The sequence below is a fragment of the Phacochoerus africanus genome, chromosome 2, assembly GCF_016906955.1.
Source record: "Phacochoerus africanus isolate WHEZ1 chromosome 2, ROS_Pafr_v1, whole genome shotgun sequence".
NCBI classification, from domain to species: domain Eukaryota; kingdom Metazoa; phylum Chordata; class Mammalia; order Artiodactyla; family Suidae; genus Phacochoerus; species Phacochoerus africanus.
In genome coordinates, this window is record NC_062545.1 from 16,286,159 (window position 1) to 16,310,231 (window position 24,073).

The 24,073-nt window shown below is 38.6% G+C and overlaps 1 protein-coding gene across 1 annotated transcript in view; it reads left to right on the forward strand.

Moving 5' to 3' along the window:
• Positions 1-21,637, forward strand: part of LATS1 (large tumor suppressor kinase 1) — a 42,652-nt gene extending 21,015 nt beyond the window's left edge. Inside the window, exons 4-8 of the mRNA XM_047769964.1 lie at positions 431-1,941; positions 4,441-5,023; positions 8,219-8,401; positions 8,598-8,704; positions 17,431-21,637. Coding sequence (XP_047625920.1) covers positions 431-1,941; positions 4,441-5,023; positions 8,219-8,401; positions 8,598-8,704; positions 17,431-17,928 — 2,882 coding nt within the window. The 3' untranslated portion in view covers positions 17,929-21,637. The remainder of the gene's footprint in view (positions 1-430; positions 1,942-4,440; positions 5,024-8,218; positions 8,402-8,597; positions 8,705-17,430) is intronic.
• The last annotated feature ends 2,436 nt before the right edge of the window (positions 21,638-24,073 follow it).

The following is a 24,073-nucleotide window of genomic DNA, read 5'->3' on the forward strand; positions in this document are numbered from 1 at the left end:
TGTACCTCTTGAATTTTGAGTTATGAAAATATATTACTTAGTCGAGGTGTCCCATCGTGGCTCAGTGGTAACAAACCCGACTAGTATCCGTGAGGACGTGGCTTCAGTCCCTGGCCTCACTCAGTGGGTTAAGGATCTGGCCTTGCTGTGAGCTGTGGTGTAGATCAGACATGGTTCAGGTCTGGAGTTGCTGTGGCTGTGACTTTGGCTGGCAACTACTCCTCCGATTGGACCCTTAGCCTGGAAACTTGGGTGCAGCCGTAAAAATACAAACGTGTGTGTGTGTGTTACCTAGTCAAAAATAAAGAGAGGTTTTGAAAGGTAAAATAAAACCACATACTGAAATTTGATTTTTGTAATTCTTGAAAGAGAATTATCATTTAGTAGTAAAAGGTTAAAAATATTTATTTTGTCTATTTTATTACCATAGGGAATGTGCAACAATCAGTTAACCGCAAACAAAGCTGGAAAGGCTCTAAAGAATCCTTAGTTCCTCAGAGACATGGCCCACCACTGGGAGAAAGTGTCGCCTATCGTTCTGAAAGTCCCAACTCACAGACAGATGTAGGAAGACCTTTGTCAGGATCTGGTATAACAGCATTCTCTCAAGCTCACCCTAGCAATGGACAGAGAGTGAATCCCCCACCACCTCCTCAAGTAAGGAGTGTCACTCCTCCACCACCTCCAAGAGGCCAGACTCCCCCTCCAAGAGGTACAACTCCGCCTCCCCCGTCATGGGAACCAAACTCTCAGACAAAGCGCTATTCTGGAAACATGGAATATGTCATCTCCCGAATCTCTCCTGTTCCACCTGGAGCCTGGCAAGAGGGCTATCCTCCACCACCTCTTAACACGTCCCCAATGAATCCTCCTAATCAGGGACAAAGAGGCATTAATTCTGTGCCTGTTGGCAGACAACCAATCATCATGCAGAGTTCTAACAAATATAACTTTCCACCAGGGAGACCTGGAATTCAGAACAGTAGTGGTCAGACTGACTTTATGATACACCAAAATGTTGTTCCTGCTGCTGTGAATCGGCAGCCACCCCCTCCGTATCCTCTGACCCCAACTAATGGACAGAGCCCTTCTGCTTTACAGACAGGAGGCTCTGCTACTCCTTCATCATATACTAATGGAAATATTCCTCAGTCTATGATGGTGCCAAACAGAAATAGTCATAACATGGAACTTTATAACATTAACGTACCCGGACTGCAAACGGCTTGGCCTCAGTCATCTTCTGCTCCAACCCAGTCATCCCCGAACAGTGGGCATGAAATCCCTGCATGGCAACCTAACATACCAGTGAGGTCAAATTCTTTTAATAACCCATTAGGAAATAGAACAAGTCATTCTGCTAATTCTCAGCCTTCAGCTACCACAGTCACTGCTATTACACCAGCTCCCATTCAGCAGCCTGTGAAAAGTATACGTGTATTAAAACCAGAGTTACAGACTGCTTTAGCACCCACGCACCCTTCTTGGATACCACAGCCAATCCAAACTGTTCAACCTAGTCCCTTTTCTGAGGGTACTGCTTCAAATATGACCGTTATGCCACCTGTTGCTGAAGCTCCAAACTATCAAGGTCCACCACCACCTTATCCAAAACATCTGCTCCACCAAAACCCATCTGTCCCTCCGTATGAATCAGTCAATAAATCTAGCAAAGAGGATCAGCCGACCTTGTCCAAGGAAGACGAGGCTGAAAAAAATTATGAAAATGTTGATAATGGAGATAAAGAAAAGAAACAGATTACCACCTCGCCTATCACCGTTAGGAAAAACAAGAAAGATGAAGAGCGGAGGGAATCTCGTATTCAAAGTTATTCTCCTCAGGCGTTTAAATTCTTTATGGAGCAACATGTAGAAAATGTACTCAAATCTCATCAACAGCGTCTACATCGCAAAAAACAATTAGAGAACGAAATGATGCGGGTAAAACCTTTTAAAATGTCCGTTTTTACACTTGATTATGTATTTGCTTGGTGTTTATTTTAAAATGTTATGGTCCAATATTTTTCTTTATTTTTCTGCTAAATATATTATCAATTATTTAAAAGTCAGTAAACATTAAAGTACTTTAGTTATATAGCATTTTATTTTAGTCTTTCAAGAATTACTCAATTTCCTATAATAAAGTTGTAATAAATTAAGAAGAAAAATTACAATGTGCTGTTTAGGTATGAATAATCCCTTTAATGGAAATTGGAGCAAGGGCTGTTTTCTGGAGGTTACATGTTATCTTGCATTTCAAAATAAACTAGAATTATCTAGGTCCCAACTCTTGAAAAACTTATGAAACATGTATTTTTACTTAGAGTAGGTTTGGGACTTTGGGGATTTTCATTAGGTTGGTCTTACAAGAAGTGTCAGAGACATCTCCTTTCAGTTATTTTCCCGTTTAATTTTATTTTTATAATGTCTAGAAAAATGTACTGAAATTATTAAACCAAACTCTACTGAAAAGGAGATCAGAATAAGTAAACACTTACTGTAGCTTAATATCTGTTGTAGTTCCATATCGATCACTTCACTAGATATTATATTACCATTATTATTTTTATCATATGTTTACAATTCAAAGGTTTGACTCCTAATCTTCTATTGCTCAGAATCCAAGAGGCTTAAGTTTGTGAGAAGCATTCTTTTTTTTCTTTTCTTTCTTTTTTTTTTTTTTTCTTAAGTTTTTGGCCAACCCGAAGCATAAGGAGCTCCCAGGTAGGAATCAGATCCAAGCCACAGTCTCAACCTAAACTGCAGCTGTGGCAATGCCGGATCCTTAATCCACTGTGCCAGGCTGGGGATTGAACCCGTGTCCCAGAGCTCCCAAGATACTGCCCATCCCATTGTGTCACAGTGGGAGCTCCGGTGAGAGCCATTCTTCTTTTTTTTGCTTTTTAGGGTTGCACCTGCAATAGCATATGGAAGTTCCCAGGCGAGGGGTCAAATTGGAGCTACAGCTGCCGGCCTATACCATAGCCACAGCAATGCCAGATCCGAGCTGCACCTGTGACCCGCACCATAGCTAAGCAACACCGGATCCTTAACCCACTGAGTGAGGCCAGGGATGGACCCGAATCCTCATGGATACTAGTTGGGTTCATAACCTGCTGAGCCACAACAGGAACTTCTGAGAGCCATTCTTGCAAGATAATTTTTCTAAATCCAATTTCACAGTGTAGTTACTCCTGCTATAAATTGAATTTTGTTAGATGAGAAATACCATGATTACCTATATAACTGATCCGCATTTTAGCTCTTAGGATTTCTTACTAAGGTCTTGTCTGTATGTATTTTCTTAGTTTATTTTTCCTTTTTCCTCTTCACTTTCACTAATAGCTGATTTATACTTTTATGGTGTTGGAAGCTTTGCTGACTTCTGTAGCCTCCATTACTGTGTAGGCAAGTAAGATTTTAAGAGAAACAGTTCTATACTAAGTCTGGCATGCCACCTTTCTTAAAAGATTTTGCATGCAAATGTGCATCCTAACAGAAGCATGAGGTTGCTATATTTTAATTAGTTTTGCATTTCTAGAATTATACTCTACCTTTCAAATCAAATTCTTTTTCTATTTAAATCCTTAAATTATTTATTAACTAGTCAAAAATAAACTGTTCCTTCCGTCTAAATTTAGGTATTCCATATGTACTTAGAACTTGGTTTTTTGTTAATCTTCATAAGTCACACTGACTATTCTTTGAAGTGTTGCAGAATATCTAACAGATACCTTGTAATCAAACAAGTTGTCCCTTTTAATTAAGACATGACATACCCTTTGCATTTTGCGTTAGTGGTGGCTGTGAGTCCTACCCTTATTACCCCGATGCCCTGAGAGTTACAAAAGGAAAGACTGACTATTTAATGAGGGTTTAGGTTAGAGAAGACATTTCTTTTGTTTTTAATACATCAGTATTTTAGAATAAATGAGCCTGGAGTGGAAGAATTTCTTTTCATGAAGGATAAAATTAATTCATTTACTATTCATTCCAAGATAAGGACAATTTATACTCTATAAGGGACTGTGTACTCCTAGGCATTCCACAAAGAGAAGCATATGATGAAGGCAATCTAATTATGTAGTTTGGGTTGAATATGCATGGAGAGAGAGATGAGGGTGCATGTTAACATGTTTGGTTATTGCACTGGGAGCATTTTTTTGAGTGCATTAGAGAGGAGTAGAAAGCTGACCATTGATGTCTTTTTGCTGTCCACAGCAGACTGCATATATAACTCACTTTGTATATCCTGTTAACTATCTCTTAGGCTGCACTTTTGATAATTTTCTCTGAAATATATTCTAGATTTCTAACATGCTTTATTAAAAATTATTATGCATTTAACCTTTAAATATATGCCTGAATTTTTTCCAAGCGATTTCTTAGTACTCAGTATAGAAGATAATTCCTCATTTAATATTTAGTTTATTTGCCTAGGTTGGATTATCTCAAGATGCCCAAGATCAAATGAGAAAGATGCTTTGCCAAAAAGAGTCTAATTACATCCGTCTTAAAAGGGCTAAAATGGACAAGTCTATGTTTGTGAAGATAAAGACATTAGGAATAGGAGCATTTGGTGAAGTCTGTCTAGCAAGAAAAGTAGATACTAAGGCTTTGTATGCAACAAAAACTCTTCGAAAGAAAGATGTTCTGCTTCGAAATCAAGTTGCTCATGTTAAAGCTGAGAGAGATATCCTGGCCGAAGCTGACAACGAATGGGTAGTTCGTCTTTACTATTCATTCCAAGATAAGGACAATTTATACTTTGTAATGGACTATATTCCTGGGGGTGATATGATGAGCCTATTAATTAGAATGGGCATCTTTCCAGAAAATCTGGCACGGTTCTACATAGCAGAACTTACCTGTGCAGTTGAAAGTGTTCATAAAATGGGTTTTATTCATAGAGATATTAAACCTGATAACATTTTGATTGATCGTGATGGTCATATTAAATTGACTGACTTCGGCCTCTGCACTGGCTTCAGATGGACACATGATTCTAAGTACTATCAGAGTGGTGAGTAAAATCATAAAATTTGTACGTATTCATACAGTTTATTAATGCAGCAACATATAAAATGGTATTATCACTGGATAGAAGCCAGAAGTCTTGGGTCAGGTCTCAACTCTGTTGGATAAATGTGAGTGAATCCCTTAGACACTTAAGACTTACAAAATGAATGTTAGGATTAATTATATCTAAATATCATTAGCATTTTTGTTAACCCCTTTACATTTTGTTAATTTGAAATATTAACATTCAAATTTTAACAATATTTTGAAAATAATTTTTATTTATTTATTATTATTTTTTTTTACCTTTTTAGGGCCGCACCTGCGGCATATGGAGGTTCCCAGGCTAGAGGTCGAATTGGAGCTGTAGCTTCCAGCCTACACCAGAGTCACAGCAACACCAGATCTAAGCCACGTCTGTGACCTACACCACAGCTCGTGGCTACGCCAGATCCTTAACCCACTGAGCAAGGCCAGTTATCAAACCCACAACCTCATGGTTCCTGTCGGATTTGTTTCTGCTGCACAAGGATGGGAACTCCTGAAAGTAATTTTTATTTTATTTATTTATTTATTTGTTTGTTTTTTTGATCATTTCTAGGGCTGCTTCCCGCGGCATATGGAGGTTCCCAGGGTAGGGATCTAATCGGAGCTGTAGCCTCTGGCCGATGCCAGAGCCACAGCAAAGCTGGATCCGAGCCGCGTCTGCGACCTACACCACGGCTCACAGCAATGCTGGATCCTTGACCCACTGAGCAAAGCCAGGAGTCAAACCTGAAACCTCATGGTTCCTAGTAGGATTTGTTAACCACTGTGCCACGACAGGAACTCCTGAAAGTAATTTTTAAACGAAGCTCCATACCCATCATTCAGCTGAAGATCTAGATTATTAGTACTTTTGAAGTCCCTGAAAAATCATTTTCTTCTACAGAGGTAACCTTTATTTCAGGGCTTTATAATCACTTCTTTTCTCTGTACTTTCACCACATATGTATATACATCCCTAAACAATGTATTTCATGTTGCCTACTCTTCAAGCTTTATTTAAGTGTAATCATTCCATATGTATTCATCTATGTTGGCTTCTTTTATTTGAGATTCCTCTGTGTTCCTGCATGTAGCATTTATTTTCATAGCTATTTAGGATTCCATTGTATGATTTACGCAACTTGCTTAACTTTAACATTTTATGTACATGATTCTGGTTAATCCTCACAACGTCACTGTGAGGCAGAATGAAGAAACTGAGGCTTAGAATAAGAAACTTGCCCACAGTCAGAAAATAAGTATAAGGGCTAGGCTTCGAACCCAGGTTTGTCTGATGACAGGGCCCACGTTATTTCTACTATATCACATTGCCTCACAAGATCCCTCCAAGCACTAATGGAAGTCAATCTAACATTTGCTGAATGCTCACTATGACTAGGTGCTTTACATATAGGCTAATTTAATGCTCACAGAAGTCCTCTGAGGCAAATATTATTGACCTCCTGTGTTTCTGTAAACGCAAGTGGATTGAACTGCTTAGTAGTTCTAAGTAAAAAGAACTGACGTACCTGAACCTACTGTAATGTTCAGTTTAACATAATTTAATCTCTCCCTAGAGTCACCTGAATTACTTTGAGTTCATCTTAAAAATATGATTCTCAGGCTCTATTTCAGTCTTCTGCTTGAAAATCTTCACTGGAGTGTAGAAATTGTATTTTTACCAAACATCCCAGATGTTACAATTAGGTTAATCTCAGATATTCTTCTCCTAGGTAATTTCATCTGGTTATGGCTTTAATTACTGTTGTTGCTACATTGATGACTTGAAAATCTCTCTTCAGAAGTTGCCTCTCCCTCTCCCAAGGATTCTTAATAGGCCTTTCACACTTAACATTGCCAACAAACAACTCTTAATTTCTCCCCCTCCGTATTTGTTCCTCCTCCCTTTTAATAAATTGTACTACCACCACCCACCTAGATTCTTGATTCTCTTTTTTTCCCTGCTTACTCTACCTCTAAATATATCCTGAATCTGTTTACTCTTCTTCATCTGCACCATCATAGTCCAAGCTTAACTTTAATAGCCTCTTTTATGGTCTCTTTTCACCCTTGTCCTCCCTATAATATATTCTTTATATAGCAGTTAAAGTTTTCTAAACATCAGTCAGATCTTGCCATTCTCTTGCTTCAAAGTCTCTAGTATCTTCCCACTGTATTTATTTATTTTTCTTTTTGGTCTTTTTTGGCCCGCACCTGCAACATATGGAGGTTCCCAGGCTAGGGATCGAATGGGAACTATAGCCTCAGGCCTACGCCACAGCCACAGCCACAGCCACAGCAGTGCCAAATCTGAGCCACTTCTGCAACCTACACCACAGCTCATGGCAACCCAGATCCTTAACCCACTGAGTGAGCTCAGGGATCAAACCTGCATCCTCATGGATACTAGTCAGATTTGTTTCTGTTAAGCCACAATGGAAACTCCCTCTTCCCACTGTATTTGAAGTAAAAGGCAAACCATTTCTTTTGCTTGCGAAACCCATATGCACGGGCTCCCACGTCCTCGCCTACATTCTCCGCTCTACTAACCATGCTGAACTCCCAGGTGCTGTTGTGAGCGTGTAGAATGCCTTGCTCTGGTTTTTGAACTATACTTGAGTTCCTCTTATTTGTTTACAGATGTCACCTAAATTGGTCTTCCCAAGCTACCTTAGCACACTTGCCATATCACCCCCTGCTGATTGTCTGCATGGGAGGCATCACCATGTTTCTTACATACATGTGTGTGTCTGTATTTCCTACAGAGAAGCTGCCTGAGAGAAAAACACTGCCTTTATTATTATCATTGTCTTTTTCTTAATGAATGAAACACAAATCTAGTATGTTTGAAACTTTGTCCAGAATAGTATTGGGGAGCAGTCTGGAAAACAAATTCTCAATCCTACCCACTCATGACTTTATTGTCATCATTTAATGTTGAGCAAATTACTGCATCTCAGGCTAATTTTTCCTAGTATAGAACTTTTCCTATTGATATTTCAAGAGTGTAGGCCCTAGTCATTAATAAACACCATCAGTGATATGGCATACATTATGTCTTGTCAACAGGGGAGAGTGTTGTTAACTCTAAATCATGATGTCAAAAGAGTAAACAGACTTAAGGTTTACTCTTGTTCTTGTTATTTTTGTTCATTTATTTTTTACTATACAGGTGACCATCCACGACAAGATAGCATGGATTTCAGTAATGAATGGGGTGACCCCTCTAACTGTCGATGTGGTGATAGACTGAAACCATTGGAGCGGAGAGCTGCACGCCAGCACCAACGATGTCTAGCACATTCTTTGGTTGGGACGCCCAATTATATTGCACCTGAAGTGTTGTTACGAACAGGTAAAATGTTTGTTTCATAAATAATATGCCTTTAGATCAACTGAAACTTACATTAGAATATCGCTTATTTTTCAAGTTTATAATAAAAGTATTAATTTTACAGTATAAATTGGTGGTTTAATATTAACTTTGATTATATTCTGAGCATTTTTTTAAAGTGCTTATGAATAACCATAACTTTGGTATCTCATTTTAGGCTATACACAGTTATGTGATTGGTGGAGTGTTGGTGTCATTCTTTTTGAAATGTTGGTGGGACAACCTCCTTTCTTGGCACAAACACCATTTGAAACACAAATGAAGGTAAGATAGAAAATCTGTACCGAAAGAGTTGTTAAGAGGTCCCAGCACCGTAGACCTTTATCAGTCCTTTACTTAGAGTGTCTTAATCTAGAACTAAAGGATGAATTTGTACAGATAGAGGAGCCCACTAAAATGCCATGCATGAACTCATCTCCATCACATCACTGTTAGCATACTCTTGTATCCTTCCTCACTCATGTACTACACTCATATTTCATTCTCATAGAAAGTTTTAGGACCTTTTGAAGTTTTATTCCAGTTTGCTCCTTGTCTTTCTATTGACTACTGGCTTTGTACATTTCCTTTCCTTCCATGCACATTCTAGCCCCAAACTACAAACAAATGTCTGTATCTCCACTTGAAATTACCTCTGGCACTTAAATGAGAAGCTTGTCATGATTTTGACCATAAGTTGTCCCATTTAAAAACCCTTTAGAAGTTCCTATTGCGGCTCAGCGATAACGAACCAGACTAGTATCCATGAGGATGCGGGTTTGATCCCTGGCCTCCCTTAGTGGATTAGGCATCTGACATTGCCATGAGCTGCAATGAAGGTCGCAGATGTGGCTCAGATCCTATGTGGCTGTGGCATAGGCCGGCAGCTACAGCTCTGATATGACCCCTAGCCTGGGAACTTCCATATGCCACGGGTGCAGTGCTAAAAAGGCAAAAAAAATTTTTTAATTATAAAAAAACCTTTAGTGGGAGTTCCTATTGTAGCTCAATGGGTTAAAAAGTTGACTAATATTTGTGAGCAAGTGGGTTTGATCCCTGGCCTCGCTCAGTGGGTTAAGGATCTGATCTTGTCTCAAGCTGTGGCTTAGGTCACAGATGCAGCTTGGATCCCACATTGCTGTGGCTGTGACATATAGAAGTTCCTAGCCTGGGAACTTCTGTATGCCACTGATGTGGCCCTTAAAAAAAAACCTTTAGTGGCCCTTGTCTGTGGATTAAAGTCCAAATTTGTCCTCTGTTTCTTTCTTCATCCCATTCCCTCTGTCTAGAATGTCCTTCTTTCCTCCTCTCCCGTGTTTTACAGCTTTCCTTCCTTTCTTTTTTTTTTTTTTTTTAATGGCCTCATCCACAGCATAGGGAAGTTCCTGAAGGCTGCAGCCTACACTACAGCTGCAGCAATGCCGAATCCTTTAACCCACTGCCCCAGGCCAGAGATCAGACTCACACCACCACACTCTACTCTGACCCAAACTGCCACAGTCAGATTCTTAACCCACTATGCCACAGCAGAAACTCCTTTCCTCCCTTTCTGGTTCACTTGTGATCATTTTTAATCATTCTCCGAGAATGTCTTGTGATATCGCTACTGTAGTGCTCCCCTCAAGTATAACTTCTGTCATTGCATTTAATATATTCTATTTAAACTCTCTTAGAATTTCTTTTAGTACAAGTCTACTGCTAATGCATTCTCAGGTTTGTGTCAGATTACCTCGTCTGAAAGTATCTTTATTTCACCTTGATTTTCATATATATGTAAATATATGCATCTGTATAAATATATATATGATTATGTGGGTGCTGCATGTGAAAAATTGGATGCTTTCTCCCTAAGATCCAGAACAAAGTAAAGATATCTATTCTAACCAGTCTTGTTCAACATAATTCTGGAAGTCGTAGCCAACGTAATATAACAAAAAATAGAAATAAAAGGCATAAAGATTAGGAAAAAATTAAAACTTCCTTTATTCACAGATAACATAATTTTCTGTATAGAAAATCTCAGGAAATCTGGAAAACATCATAGAACTAATAAGTGAGTTTAGCAAAGTTGTAGAGGATAATGGTAACAGTAAACGTCTGTTGTATCTCTGTAGTCAAGCAATGAACAACTGGAGACTGAAATTTTAAAACAATACCATTTATGGTAGATGTCCCCAAATAAACTACTTAGATGTAATTCTATTAAGTATAGTATTAGGTTATATTATACCTGTAGATCTATTAGTGATGTATCTAATGGAACACAAACAAATCTGAATGCCAAAAGCAGCAAGCAAATTCTGATGAAAAAAAAGTCAAGATCTTAATAAATGGAGAAACATACTATGTGATGGATGGAAGACTTAACATAGTAAGGCTATCAATTTCCTTCAAAATAATACAGATTTAACTCAAATCCAGTAAAAATTCGCAACATGGGTTTTTGTTGAAACAGATGAATCAGTTCTTAAAATGTACATGAATGGACAAAGGATCTTGATAGGAATTTTTTTTAAAAGAAGGACAAAGAGGAATCAACTACTTGATTTTAAGACTTACTATGATGTTACAGTAATGCAAGCTGTATTGGTAAGAGTATACACACACAGCTAATGGAACAAGATAGTGAATGGAAAAGTAAGAACACACAAATATGGAGTTCCTGTTGTGGCTCAGCAGGTTAAGAACCCAACACGGTGTCCATGAGGATGTGGGTTCTATCCCTGGCCTCACTCAGAGGGTTAAGGAGCTGGCGTTGCTACAAGCTACAGCACAGGTCATAGTTGCAGCTCAAATCTGGCATTACTGTGACTGTGGTGTAGGCCGGCAGCTGTGGCTCCAATTCTACCCATAGTCCGGGAACTTCTGTATGCCAAGATGTGGCCCTAAAGAGAAAAAAATACAAAGGAGCACACAAATATGGCCATTTAATCTTTGACAAAGATGCAAACGGAAGAAGGGATAGATAGTATTTCAGCAAATGGAGATGGGAAAATTGGTCAACCATATAAAAAAATACTGAATGTCAACATAAACCTCACACCTTACACAAAGATTAATTCAGACTGGGGAGTTCCCTTCCCAGTGGGTTAAGGATCTGGCATTGTCACTTCTGTGGCTTGAGTCACTGCTATGGCACTGGTTTGATCCCTGGTCCAGGGAACTTCGCATGCCACAGGTATGGCCAAAACCAAAAACCAAAAAGAAACCAAAAACCAAACAAAGATTAACTCAAAGTGGGTCATAGCTCTAAAGATAAAACATAGAGCTTTACTTTAGAAGAAAATGTAGGAGGAAATCTGTGGCCTGGGGTTAGGTGAAAGTTCTTAGAAATGACATCAAAATCATGACCCATTAAAGAAAAAGTTGAGGAATTGGACCACATCAAAATTAAAACCTTTCAGAGATCCCCTGGTAGTCAGCAGGTAGGATCCAGCATTGTGAGGACTGTGGCTTGGGTCACTACTGTGGTGGGAGTTTGATCCCTAGCTTAGGAACCTTCCCATGCCACGAGTGCAGAGGGGTGAGGGGGGTTTAAAACTTTTCAGCCAACCAATGACACAGTCAAGACAATGAAAAGACAAGCCAGGATTTTGGAGAAAATATTTGTAGATTGCATATTTAGAATATAACTCTCAAAACTCAAAGAAACAGACTAAGCCAAATAACCTGATAGATATTTTCTTCTATGTCTGGATCAAAAAAGAAAAGCATATCTGTCTCTTTAAATATTTTAGAGGGTCAAAAGAAAGGCAGGCCTCTGGGCTGGTTCCTCAGCCAGTCCCCAAGACCAACCAAAATGCACAACTTCAAATTTTTGGAAGGCAAGGTCCTTACTACCCACCTTGGCACCATACAGCCATTCCAAGAAAACAGGCTGCCCCTCCATGAGTACAATGGAGCCGAGGAGTGGTGAATGGTAGTTGGTTTGTGCACACTGCTCTCTTACCAAATTTTAGCAGCCTTCCTCTTCACGAAGAACTCTCTTTGTTGCTCTAAGTGTCTGATCAGGTTCCAGAGTTCCAAAACGGTTGATTACGATAATAGTTTTTTTTTTTTTTCCCAGTTTAATGGGTTTTTTGTGGAAGCACTGACCAGTGAGGCTTCCGATTCGCCAGTTTTTGTGAGATCTCCCTCTACTGTTTTGTTTGTTTTTACAACCTCACCTGCGGCATGTAGAAATTCTTGGGTTGAATCAGAGCTGCAGCTGAGGCCTGTACCACAGCTTATGGCAATACCAGATCCTTAACTGAGGCAGGGATCCAACCCACATCCTCACAGAGACAGTGTTGGGTCCTTAACCCCCTGAGCCACAAGAGGAACTCCCCTGCTGCTGTGTTTTTGACCGTTATCTCTGTGTATAGTTTTGTTAGACATTGTTTTAGTGATTACAGAACACGTGCTAAGTTTTCCTTGTCTACTTTGAATTGATACCTTACTACTAAAAGTTCAGTGTAGAACCTTACTACCATGTAGGTCCCTTTATTCTCTACCCTTTCTGTTTTAGTTATCTTATACATTACATCTATATACATTTAAAACCCCATTCGACCTCATCCAAGAGGTTTTTTTTTTGTTCTGTTTTGTTTTTTTTGTCTTTTCTAGGGCCACACCCGTGGCATATGGAGGTTCCCCGGCTAGGGGTCTAATTGGAGCTAAGGCGGCCAGCCCACACCACAGCCATAGCAACTCGGGATCAGAGCTGCATCTGTGACCTACACCACAGCTCACAGCAACGCCAGATCCAAGAGGTTATTTTATCAGCTTGTTTTAAAGAACTCGAGATGAGAAAAAGTCATTTATATTTACCCAGGTATTTAGCATTTTCCTTGCTTTTCTTGCATTCCTGATGTTTTAAGATTCCTTCTATATCATATCTCTTCTATCTTTGGCAAATATTTTAGAACAGGTTTGTTTGTTTTTAAGGCTGCACCCATGGCATATGGAAGTTCTCAGCCTAGGGGTTAAATCGGACCTATAGCGGCCGGCCTACTTCACAGCCAGAGTAACACAGGATCCAAGCCGCATCTGCAATCTACACTTCAGCCTTCAGCAACATCAGTTCCTTTTTTTTTTTTTTTTCCTTTTACGGCCACACCCTTGGCATATGGAGGTTCCCAGGCTAGAGGTCAAATCAGAGCTACAGCTGCCGGCCTACACCGCAGTCACAGCAACTCAGGATCTGAGCTGAGTCTGTGACCTAAACCACAGCTCATGGCAACACCAGATCCTTAACCCACTGAGTGAGGCCAAGGATTGAACCTGTATCCTCATGTATCCTAGTCAGGTTTGTTAACCACTGAGCCACGACGGGAACTCCCTAGAACAGGTTTGGGATTCAGTTCTTGCAGCACTTTAAGAAGTTATCCTCTTCCTCCTGGCCTATGAGAAATCTACAGTCATTCAGGTATTCCCTTATGGTGCAGTGGGTTAAGGATCCTGCATTGTCACTGCAGTGGCTCTGGTCACTGCTGTGGAGCAGGTTTGATCCCTGGCTCAGGAACTTCGACATGCCGTGGGCGCAGTCAAACAAAAATAGAGAAAAATCTACAGTCACTCAAATCATTGTTCCCGCAAGTAATGCATCGTTTTCACTGGCCACTTAATTATGATTTGTCTAGGCATGGATTTCTTAGGGCTTATCATGTTTGGTTTCTCTGAGGATCCTAAATTTACAGGTTTGTCTTTCATCAGATTTGGGGAATTTTCAGCCATTATTTCTTCATATATTTTTTCTGCACCACATACTTTTTCCTTTTGTAGCTGTAATAACACCAATCTTAGACCTGGTATAGTCCCACAGGTTCCCAAGGTTCTCATATTTTCCAACCTTTTTCCTCTCTGTTGCTCAGATTGCATAATTTCTATTGACTTTTCTTTAAATTCACTGTTTTCCTCTGACATTTCCATTCTGCTATTGAGCCCACCCACTGAGCTTTTATTTTGGTTGTAGTATTCTTTAGTTCTAAATTTCCACTTGGAACCTCTTCATATCTTCAGTTTCTTTTCTCAGACTTTCTTTCATTTCAAGAGTATTCATATATTTTTTTTTTTTCTCTTTTCAGCTGCCCCTGCAGCATATGTAAGTTCCTGGGCCAGGGATCAAATCCGAGCCAGAACTACAGCCTACACTGGGCCAAGGATCAAACTGGCACCTCCACAGAGACAAGCCAGATCATTGACCCATTGCACCACAGCAGGAACTCCTAGAGCATTTTTTAATGGCTACTTTAAAGTCTTTGTCAGATAATTCTAACATCAGTGTCTTCTCAACACTGACATTATTAGTCTTGTTTTCCTATGTGGATTGAAATTTTTTTTTTTTTTTGCTTTTTAGGGTCACACCCTGCAGCATATGGAAGTTCCCAGGCTAGGGGTCAAATCGGAGCTGCAGCTGCCGCCCTGTACCACATCCACAGCAATACAGGATCTGAGCCACATCTGTGACCAATACCAAAACTCATGGCAACTCTGGATCCTTAATCCACTAAGCAGGGCCAGGGATCAAACCTACATCCTCATGGATACTAGTCAGGCTCGTTACTGCCGAGCCACCCAGGAACTTCCTTGGATTGAAATTTTCATGGTGCTTTGTACACCTAGTAATTGTGGATTATATCCTGGACATTTTGAATATTAATGAGATGCTGGGTCTTATTTAAATCTTATGGGCAGTGTTGATATTGTTTTGGCAAGCAATAAACCTGGTTGGATATAGACTACAAGTTCCAATGAGCCTTTATTGGCTTGTGATTTCATTGTAAGTTTTGTTATCAAAGCCTTTGCATGACTGGACAGCTGTCTCCCTGATCTGTAGTCTTTTCCTTAGTTCAGTTCTCAGAGTCTTTGATATGCTCTTTGGGGTTAGATCCACACAGAATTTGAAGGTAAGCCCAGCAGTTTGTAAATAACTTTACGGGGTTGATTTCCCAACGTCCTCTTTCTCTGCTATGTCCTAGGTACTTTGCAGTTCCTTCTGGCTTACTTTTTCAGTCCTTTGACCAGAAAAATAATGCTTTATTTATCCTCTTCTGCCATACATGTCTCATGTCTGTGCCTGTATCCAGACAGAGTAGTGAGTGGACAGAAAGAGTGAAAAAAAAAAAAGTAACAGGGATTCGATCCATCTTCTTGGGACCATTTTCTGTGTGATTTGATTTTCAGTCGGCAAGGAAGGGTCCCCTCTCTCAAAGTTTTAGGTGGCCCTTATTGCACCTCTTATGGCCAGGAAGTTCCTTTCCCTCCCTGAGCCTGTGCAGAGGGGGCTTTTCCTGGAACTCACTCCGTCTGTGTTAAACCTCTTCAGGGTCTGGGCTATCTTGAGTCCAGGCCAGAGTATATTAGAGGAAAAAAATGGTAAATGCACCACTGGTTGATTGGTGCTTCAAATTCGCATCCTTGTCTCCAGGTTGCCTGTTATTGTGTCCTTTTCAGGATCCTCAGGTAGCTGCTTCATGCATTCTGTCCATTTGGTGTAGCTATATTCAGAGGAAAGTCAGGGCGAAGTACAACTATTGCATCTTACTTAGAACTAGAACTGTCTTTCTGCTTTAGGATTTTTTTTTCTTTTTAAATTTGCTGTTCTGCAGTTTCACCATAATGTTGCCTAGGTTTGCTTCTTCTTTGCATTCCTCTTGATTCAGGTTCACAGAGCTGCTTGAATTAAGAGTTTATGACTTTTACCAATTTGGGAAAATTCTCTGTTATTACCTCTTCAGAGATTTCTTCTGTTTCCTTCTCTCCTTCTGAGATTTGAATTAGTATCCATAGTAGACATTTGATATTGTCCTACATGTCTCATATGCTTTTTTCTTTTTTTATTCCATTTATTTTGTCTCTGAGCTTCAGTCTACATTACTCTCTAATGAATTTGATCTTTAGATTAACTGAATCTTTTTTTTTTTTGCTGTGCCTACTCTTTTATTTTTTTACCTTACTAAAAAATCCTGAATGTAACTTTAAATAAAGAACATATCCAGCTGATTGTATATTTTCATTTCCTCTATTTGAAATAGATATGGAACCAGGCATAAATAACGACTATCATGGGGGTTTTTTCCCGAAATGAATCCAAAGAAATATTATTTGTTATTAGTTGAGGCATTTCCCTTTCTAGAAGACTCTAAGATGAACCACACTAGAAGAGGGGGGTTAATTTTCTTCCCTATATAGCTCTGATAAGCTCCTGTATGAATAAGGAAGATGAGGTTCATTTATTTAATATTTATGAGCTACCTACCCCGTTCCTTCCCTTCCTTTCTTCCTTCCTCCTTCATTCGTTTATTAAAAACAGGATTATTTATTGAATATCTATTATTATATATATATTTGCTTTTTGGGGCTGCACTAGTGGCATGTGGAGGTTCCCAGGCTAGGGGTCAAATCAGAGCTGCAGCTGCCGGCCTACACCATAGCCACAGCAGTGAGGGTTCCGAGCCACATCTTCAACCTATACAACAGCTCACGGCAGCGCCGGATCCTTAACCCACTGATCGAGGCCAGGAATCAAACCCGCAACCTCATGATTCCTATCAGATTTGTTTCCACTGCACCACAATGGGAACTCCATTGAATATCTATTCTATTAATTATGTGCCAGGCAGTTTGCCAAGCACTAGGAAATGCAGAGACGAAACATGGTCTATAGCGTTATGGAATTTTATGCTATAACCAGACACAGATATAAATAGGTACCACACAGTGTTAAACATACTATGATACAAGTAAATGTATCAAACTGGGGAGGCACAAAAGAAAGTCATTTCTACCATAGGTAGAAGGGCTTAGGAGGGGAGCTGAAACCTAAAGGGAGTCATGTAATATGAGTATAAGTTGCCTGGAGAGGAAAGAATGGGAGGAAAGGTTATTTTCCACCAGTGATTCATTGTTAAAAGTAAAGAGGGTGAGATAAAAATCCCAAGTTGTCCATAAGACTTTTTCATGTAAAACTTGAGGAAAGGAAATTTTTGGTTTTCTTCTTTCCTCCTAATTTGTGAAAATCTTCTTTAAAGGTAATCAACTGGCAAACATCTCTTCATATCCCACCACAAGCTAAACTGAGTCCTGAAGCCTCTGATCTTATTATTAAACTCTGCCGAGGACCAGAAGATCGCTTAGGCAAGAATGGTGCTGATGAAATAAAAGCTCATCCGTTTTTTAAAACAATTGATTTCTCCAGTGACCTGAGACAGCAGTCTGCTTCATACATTCCTAAAATCACACACCCAACAGATACATCAAATTTTGATCCTGTCGATCCTGATAAGTTATGGAGTGATGATAATGAGGAAGAAAATGTAAATGACACTCTCAATGGATGGTATAAAAATGGAAAGCACCCTGAACATGCTTTCTATGAATTTACCTTTCGGAGATTTTTTGATGACAATGGCTACCCATATAATTATCCAAAGCCTATTGAGTATGAATATATTAATTCACAAGGCTCACAGCAACAGTCAGATGAAGATGATCAGCACACAGGCTCAGAGATCAAAATCGTGATCTAGTGTATGTTTAACACAGTAGGAAATAATTATAATGAGGATTTGCAAAAAGGCCTGAAATGCAAGGTTTTTTGAAACTCAGAGTAAAATTATGCAAGTGTGACAGGGCTCTGTATATTTGCTCTGTGTACAATATTTTATGTTCCTAAATTATGGGAAACCCTTTTAAAATGATAATTTATTTCAGCCTTTTTAATCAGTAACTTAGAAAAAAATTGTTATAAAGAAAGTAAATTATGAGCTGAATATTATAGTCAGTTCTTGGTACTTAAAGTACTTAAAAAATAGTGCTTTTTTTAAAAGAAGAGCCTGGTATCTATTTGTACATAATGCTAAATAATTTTAAAAGACAAGAATTTTTGAAATTTTTTTTGAAAGACAGTTTTAGTTTTACCTTGCTTTAACCAAATATGAAATATATCCCACATATACAGAGCTCTTTTTTTTTGTTCCGCCATACCTTTGTTTTTGGAGAAAAAAATAAGCTATAGAAATTAAGCCATCATGGTGGTGAGTATTCCTAGACTAATGGTAATCTGTATAATTCACATTTAGGAACTAATAAATACAAGGTTGAAACAATATGTTCATGAGAACAAAAAATAATGCAGTTTATTTTTTTCCCCTCTGTGGAATATTTAATTTTCTAATGTATCTCAAGAATTACTGGCTTTAAAAGAAGCAAAGCACTACCATTTTTCTTTCTGTATTGGTACTTTTAATGCTGCTTTCAGTTTTAAAGGGAACAAAGCTGCCATAAATTTAACTTTTCAATAATCAAAGCTAAGATCTTTCATGGAGTCCCTGCTGTGGTGCAACAGGATCCTCAGCAGCACTGCAGCACTGCAGTGATGCAGTGTTCAGGTTAAGGTCGCAACTGTGGATGGATCTGATCCCTGGCCCAGGAACTCCATATGCAGTGGGGCAGCCAAAAAATAAATAAGCTAAGATCTTTCATATTTGAAATTAAAAAAAAATTCTACATCCTTAGCAGAGAGATTACTTTCAATATTATATTAAACTTTGGTTAGAAATTTTTGGATACTTACTAGAAAAGGACTTTTTCTATACAGTTTTTTTTGTTTGTTTTTTTCTTTTTGGCTGCTCCACGGAATATGGAGTTCCCTGGCCAGGGATCAGATCCCAGCAGCGGTTGCAACCTACCGAAGATCCTTTAACCCACTCTGGCGGGCCAGGAATTGAACCTGCATCCTTCAGTGATGCCGCTTATCCCATTGTGCCACAGCAGGAACTCCTGATTTATGTCATCTGTGATGGTAATAGATTTCCTCTTTCAGAACAGTGCTGCATACACGAATTGTTACTGGCAAAGGAAAATCTGGCTGTTTGGCTATATGTTACCTGTGGGCAGATTAATTGGTGAAAACTTGCTATTTAACTCCTAATTAAGGTGGTCATTAATAATTAGGAAAAAAATACCTAGTGGTCTTAGTGGAAAATTCAAATCCTAACTTATTTAAGGTTGGATACATTTTTCAGCATTACTATTATATATAATACTTAGATTTTAAGGACAACTTGTGGTTTCATACCAAAATACATTTAGCTTATCTTTTAGGAAGGGGGAAAGGGCTGTATTCTGACATTAGTAAAATTTGCATTTTATTTCCTTTTCTTAAGCTCCACTGATAGGAAATTATTTTATGAAAACTTAATATTTGTGGATAAGAGCATAATTTTAGTGATTTTTTTTCAAATCTTTAGCTTTCTTCATAGAAAAGCTAATGGAATCATATATCTAAGTAGAATTAAAGGCAGAGCTGTTCCAGTCGAATTGGGAAGGGCAGAGAAGATTTATTAGCTCACACTTCCCACTTGTTTATAGGTGGCCTTCTTAGAGCTCAACTTGTAAACCATTGCTTAACCCACTGTAATGGTGGGTCTTTGGGAGTCATTGGTCCTTTTGAGAATCTGATGAAAGCTGTGGGCTCCCTTTCCAGAAAAATGCACGTCAATACATACACATAAAATGTTGCATGCAGTTTAGGGATTTGGGACCTGTTGAAACCTGTCACCAACTCTTAGTTAAGAACCTCTGTCCTATAAGAACACTGATATGTTAAACTAAGAACTTTGTTTTAAATTTACTGATTAGTACTCAAATTAGCACATCTTGTATAAACACTGATAATTTATGATGGGAAAAGGTCCGTACCATGTGATAAGATATCCTTTTGAATGCCTCTCTTGCGGGTACAGAACTCAGACATTTTAAACAAACCGTTTTGAGGGCACTGAAATAGATGTTGGCTTGTTAACAGGTTTGATATGGAAATATTTCTGAAGGACTTCTACTCAGAGAATTGTAAGAAAATGCACTATATAAGATGGCATTCTTCACTTCATGGAACATTTGATTAGTCCTTTAAAATTCTCTGCAAAACATATCAGTTCAAGAACTTTAACTCAATACTGAAATTTTAAAATTATCTCTCTTGCTCCCAGGCTTTCTCAGTCAGATTTATTTAAGATTCTGCTTAGTTGTTTTACTTCTGGACTATGGTGCAAAACAGTACAAAACCAACTTTGTTACATGTACTTTGTAGGAAAACTAAGGTGCTGTCTTCACCACCACTACCCGCAGCCACCACAAAATTTGTGTTGCCCTTATTCCTCAAATGTAACAAACACTACAAATTTTATATTCTTTTAAATTTCCTCTAATCGTATAAGCTTTTTGTATTTATCTGGAGCGGTGTACAAGCCTTTAGCATCTGCATTTTTAACAGTTTGGATGTACTTATTAGCTGTCTTATTCCCAAACTATATCCAGTTCTTCCCGTATAGAATTTGGTGCTTCCTGACCAAAAAGGTGAGAATGACATCAAAAATCTATATGCTGTCTGTTGAAATGGAGTGAAAACATTGATTATTCATGTTTTCTTTTAAAAATAATTTTCCCACTCATTAAAAAAACTTGCTGTCTTTCTTATACTCACCCTCTTTTATGCATATCAATAGTATTTATGGAATGTGTTCTATAATTGTGTAATTGTAGATACAGTTACGTATTGTCCAGTGATGTCCTAAGGCAGGCCTTATTGCTGTATCTTTTCTACCTTATTTGTAATAGAAACTATAGAATGTATGACTAAGAAGTCACTTTGAGATTGACTTTTTTAAAAAGTTATTACCTTCTGCTGTTGCGAAGTGCAAAACTGTGAGTGGAAATGTTTTATTCTGACTTAATAATATGTTGAAATTAGAGAATACAGTGGGAGGATTTCTAGATATTGCTGCTGCTGTTACCTTAGGTACTTTAGAAAATTTTCTTTAATAAACAAAAATAAACAAAAATCCCTTTGGTATTTAAAGTGAAACATTTAGCCTGTTTGTTTTAATCTAAAACAAAAAGTAATTTGGGTCAACATATTGGTATATTTGTAAAGGGCCTTAATATATCCCTTTGTGAAGGCACTACAGTTTACTTTTATATTATATTGTGTATATAAGTATTTTGTATTAAAATTGAATCAATACAACACTACAATTTTATAAAATAATGCTTTGTTAGGAAAAGGAATTACAGCTTTGCAATATAACTAAATCGTTTGGCATACTTCTGAATGTAGTAGATATGAATAATCAGCCTGCGTTTTTAATGAATCTATTTGTATTTCCCAATCATTTTCTCTAGTGTAACATTTGCTGGGATCATAATAAAAAAAAAAGCAAAATTCAGATCTTTAAATTATGTGTGGAAAGCTGACTTTTAAGCTGCTTAGTTAAGTAGTTTTGGGTTTTTTTTTTTTTTCATTTTTAATGGATCGGTTATTTAATAGCTTTCTTTGTAAGAAGTTTAGAACACTGATTTGTGAGGGCAGACAGAGCAGAGGTAGCCCTGGAGCTGAGGAACAGCTTTGATCCTTCACAGAATTTGTCATCCACAGCTTTCTGATCAACCTCGCACTGCTCTGTAATCTCCTATCCCTCTTTCTCTGGTGAAGAATTTTACCTTTTTCTTTTCAACTAAGGATTTAGCTGTAAAATACCTTTTTTTTTTTTTCTTTTCTAGGGCTGCTCCCAAGGCATATAGAGGTTCCTAGGCTAGGAGTCTAATTAGAGCTGCAGCCGCCGGCCTACGCCAGAGCCACAGCAACGCAGGATCCGAGTCACGTCTGCAGCCCACACCACAGCTCACGGCAACGCCGGATCCTTAACCCACTGAGCAAGGCCAGGGATGGAATCCACAACCTCATGGTTCCTAGTTGGATTCGTTAACCACTGCGCCACGACGGGAACAACAAAATACCTTTTCTTGCATAAGGCCTCTCTAGAGTACATAGCTAACTGGGAATATCTGCTAATTCCTCTGACCAGGACAGGGTTTCACCCACAGCAGGGCTTCCCCTCAACGTTCTTACCCTTTTGAACCTTGCCACTGCCATCATTCTTCTCAGCTTCAGGTTTTTCTCTTTTTATTCTGGCCTCTCAGCTTTTCTACCCACCATCTTGCAATATTGGAAAGAAAGTTGATTTTTTAATTCAAAAATGTGTTTTAATCTTTTTATTAGAAAATTTATGGTTAAAAATTTGATACTTTGGATTTAAAATATATATAGCTAATGATAAAAACTCTTTAGGTTAAAGCAAGCTGTATAGATTTAGTATAACCCAGTAAAATGTTTTCATTTTGTCCAACGTAAGAACAATAAATATTTCATGTCCAAAACTCCCTTTATATCAGCACAGGTATAAACCTTTTTAATTATTAACTCTTCATTTAGTATCAAGTCCAGTTTATAATTTTTTTTAAAATCTGAAGCTATTGTCAAATCTCTTTTCCTTTATTTACAGTCTTTTACTTTATCATATGAACTGCCTACCAAATAAAGTATATATGTTGATGTTATTATCTTAAATCAACTTTACATGGATGAACAAATATTTAGGTTCTTTCCCCCCCCCCCTTTTTCAAGCATTACCATCATTCTTGGGTCTCTTTTTATCCTCTTGTTTACCATCACTTGTAAAATTATATTTAGTTTACATGAGGCTGTTGTATAACTGATGCAAATTATATTTTGCCTATGATTCATTTTACTACATTGGAAAAAATTGGAAAAAACAATTACTGTATTTATCCTTTTATTTAGCTAGTATATTGTTGGTGAATGGGAGGTGATAAGGGCTCCACGTAATTCAACTTCCCTTTTAATTCCCTAGCTCTGATTATATGTTCCCAGAAAAAATTGTCTTTGCCTTCATATATCATCATCATCATTATCATTGAGAGCCCTTGGTGAGGTTGGTTATCGTTTCGGCAGACCTGCATCGCAATTTAATTTCTTCCTTTGTCCAAGCTACTTCTCCCTGACTTCCATAGCATCTTCTTGCCGAAGACTGAATGGTGGAATACACTGCTGGTCTTGGAGAGCCTTGTGGAGAGGTGGAGGGACAGCTGCAGCTCACTCGGGGGACACACACTGGTGACAGCCCCTTTTGGGAGCTCTTTCTACTGAGTGGACCTTGGTACTGTGGGCACGATCACTAGCTTCCTCATTTTACTACATTTTGGATCCATATTTGGCATGCTTAAAATTGTGACTGTCCTTTGTTAGGCCAGAAGCAAATACACAAAATATATCTGCTTATGCATGTGAAGGGTAAGGGAGGATGTCAAATTTATGTTTGAAACATAGGCAGTTATTGTCCTTGCTAGTATCCAGTCGTTCCTTCCTCCTTCCATGAACTCACCCAGAGATCCTGAGCATTTTGCTGGATTCAGAATCGGGTGATTCTTTTGAGTTGTTTCCCCTGCAGAAGGGTCAAACTTGTTCTGTCGAGGAAAAGGATTCTCCTGAGTACCCGGTTTCCGGAGGCGTTGCCTAATGACACAGGCTGCTCCTGTTCTCCAGCTTCCATTCTCTGGTTCCCTTTTACTAATAGAGCCCCCATCCCTGTTCATGTTAGGACTGTCCCACTAGAGCCCATGTTTCTCATTATTCCCTTGTAATTAGTTGTGGCCACATGACTAGGTTTTGGCCACTGGGATGTGAGCAGGTGTGATATATGCTAATTTGACTTGATACATTTCAATTTTATTGTTTGCTCTCCACTTCTTCTTTTTTTTTTTTTGTCTTTTTGCCTTTTCTAGGGCCGCTCCTGCGGCATATGGAGGTTCCCA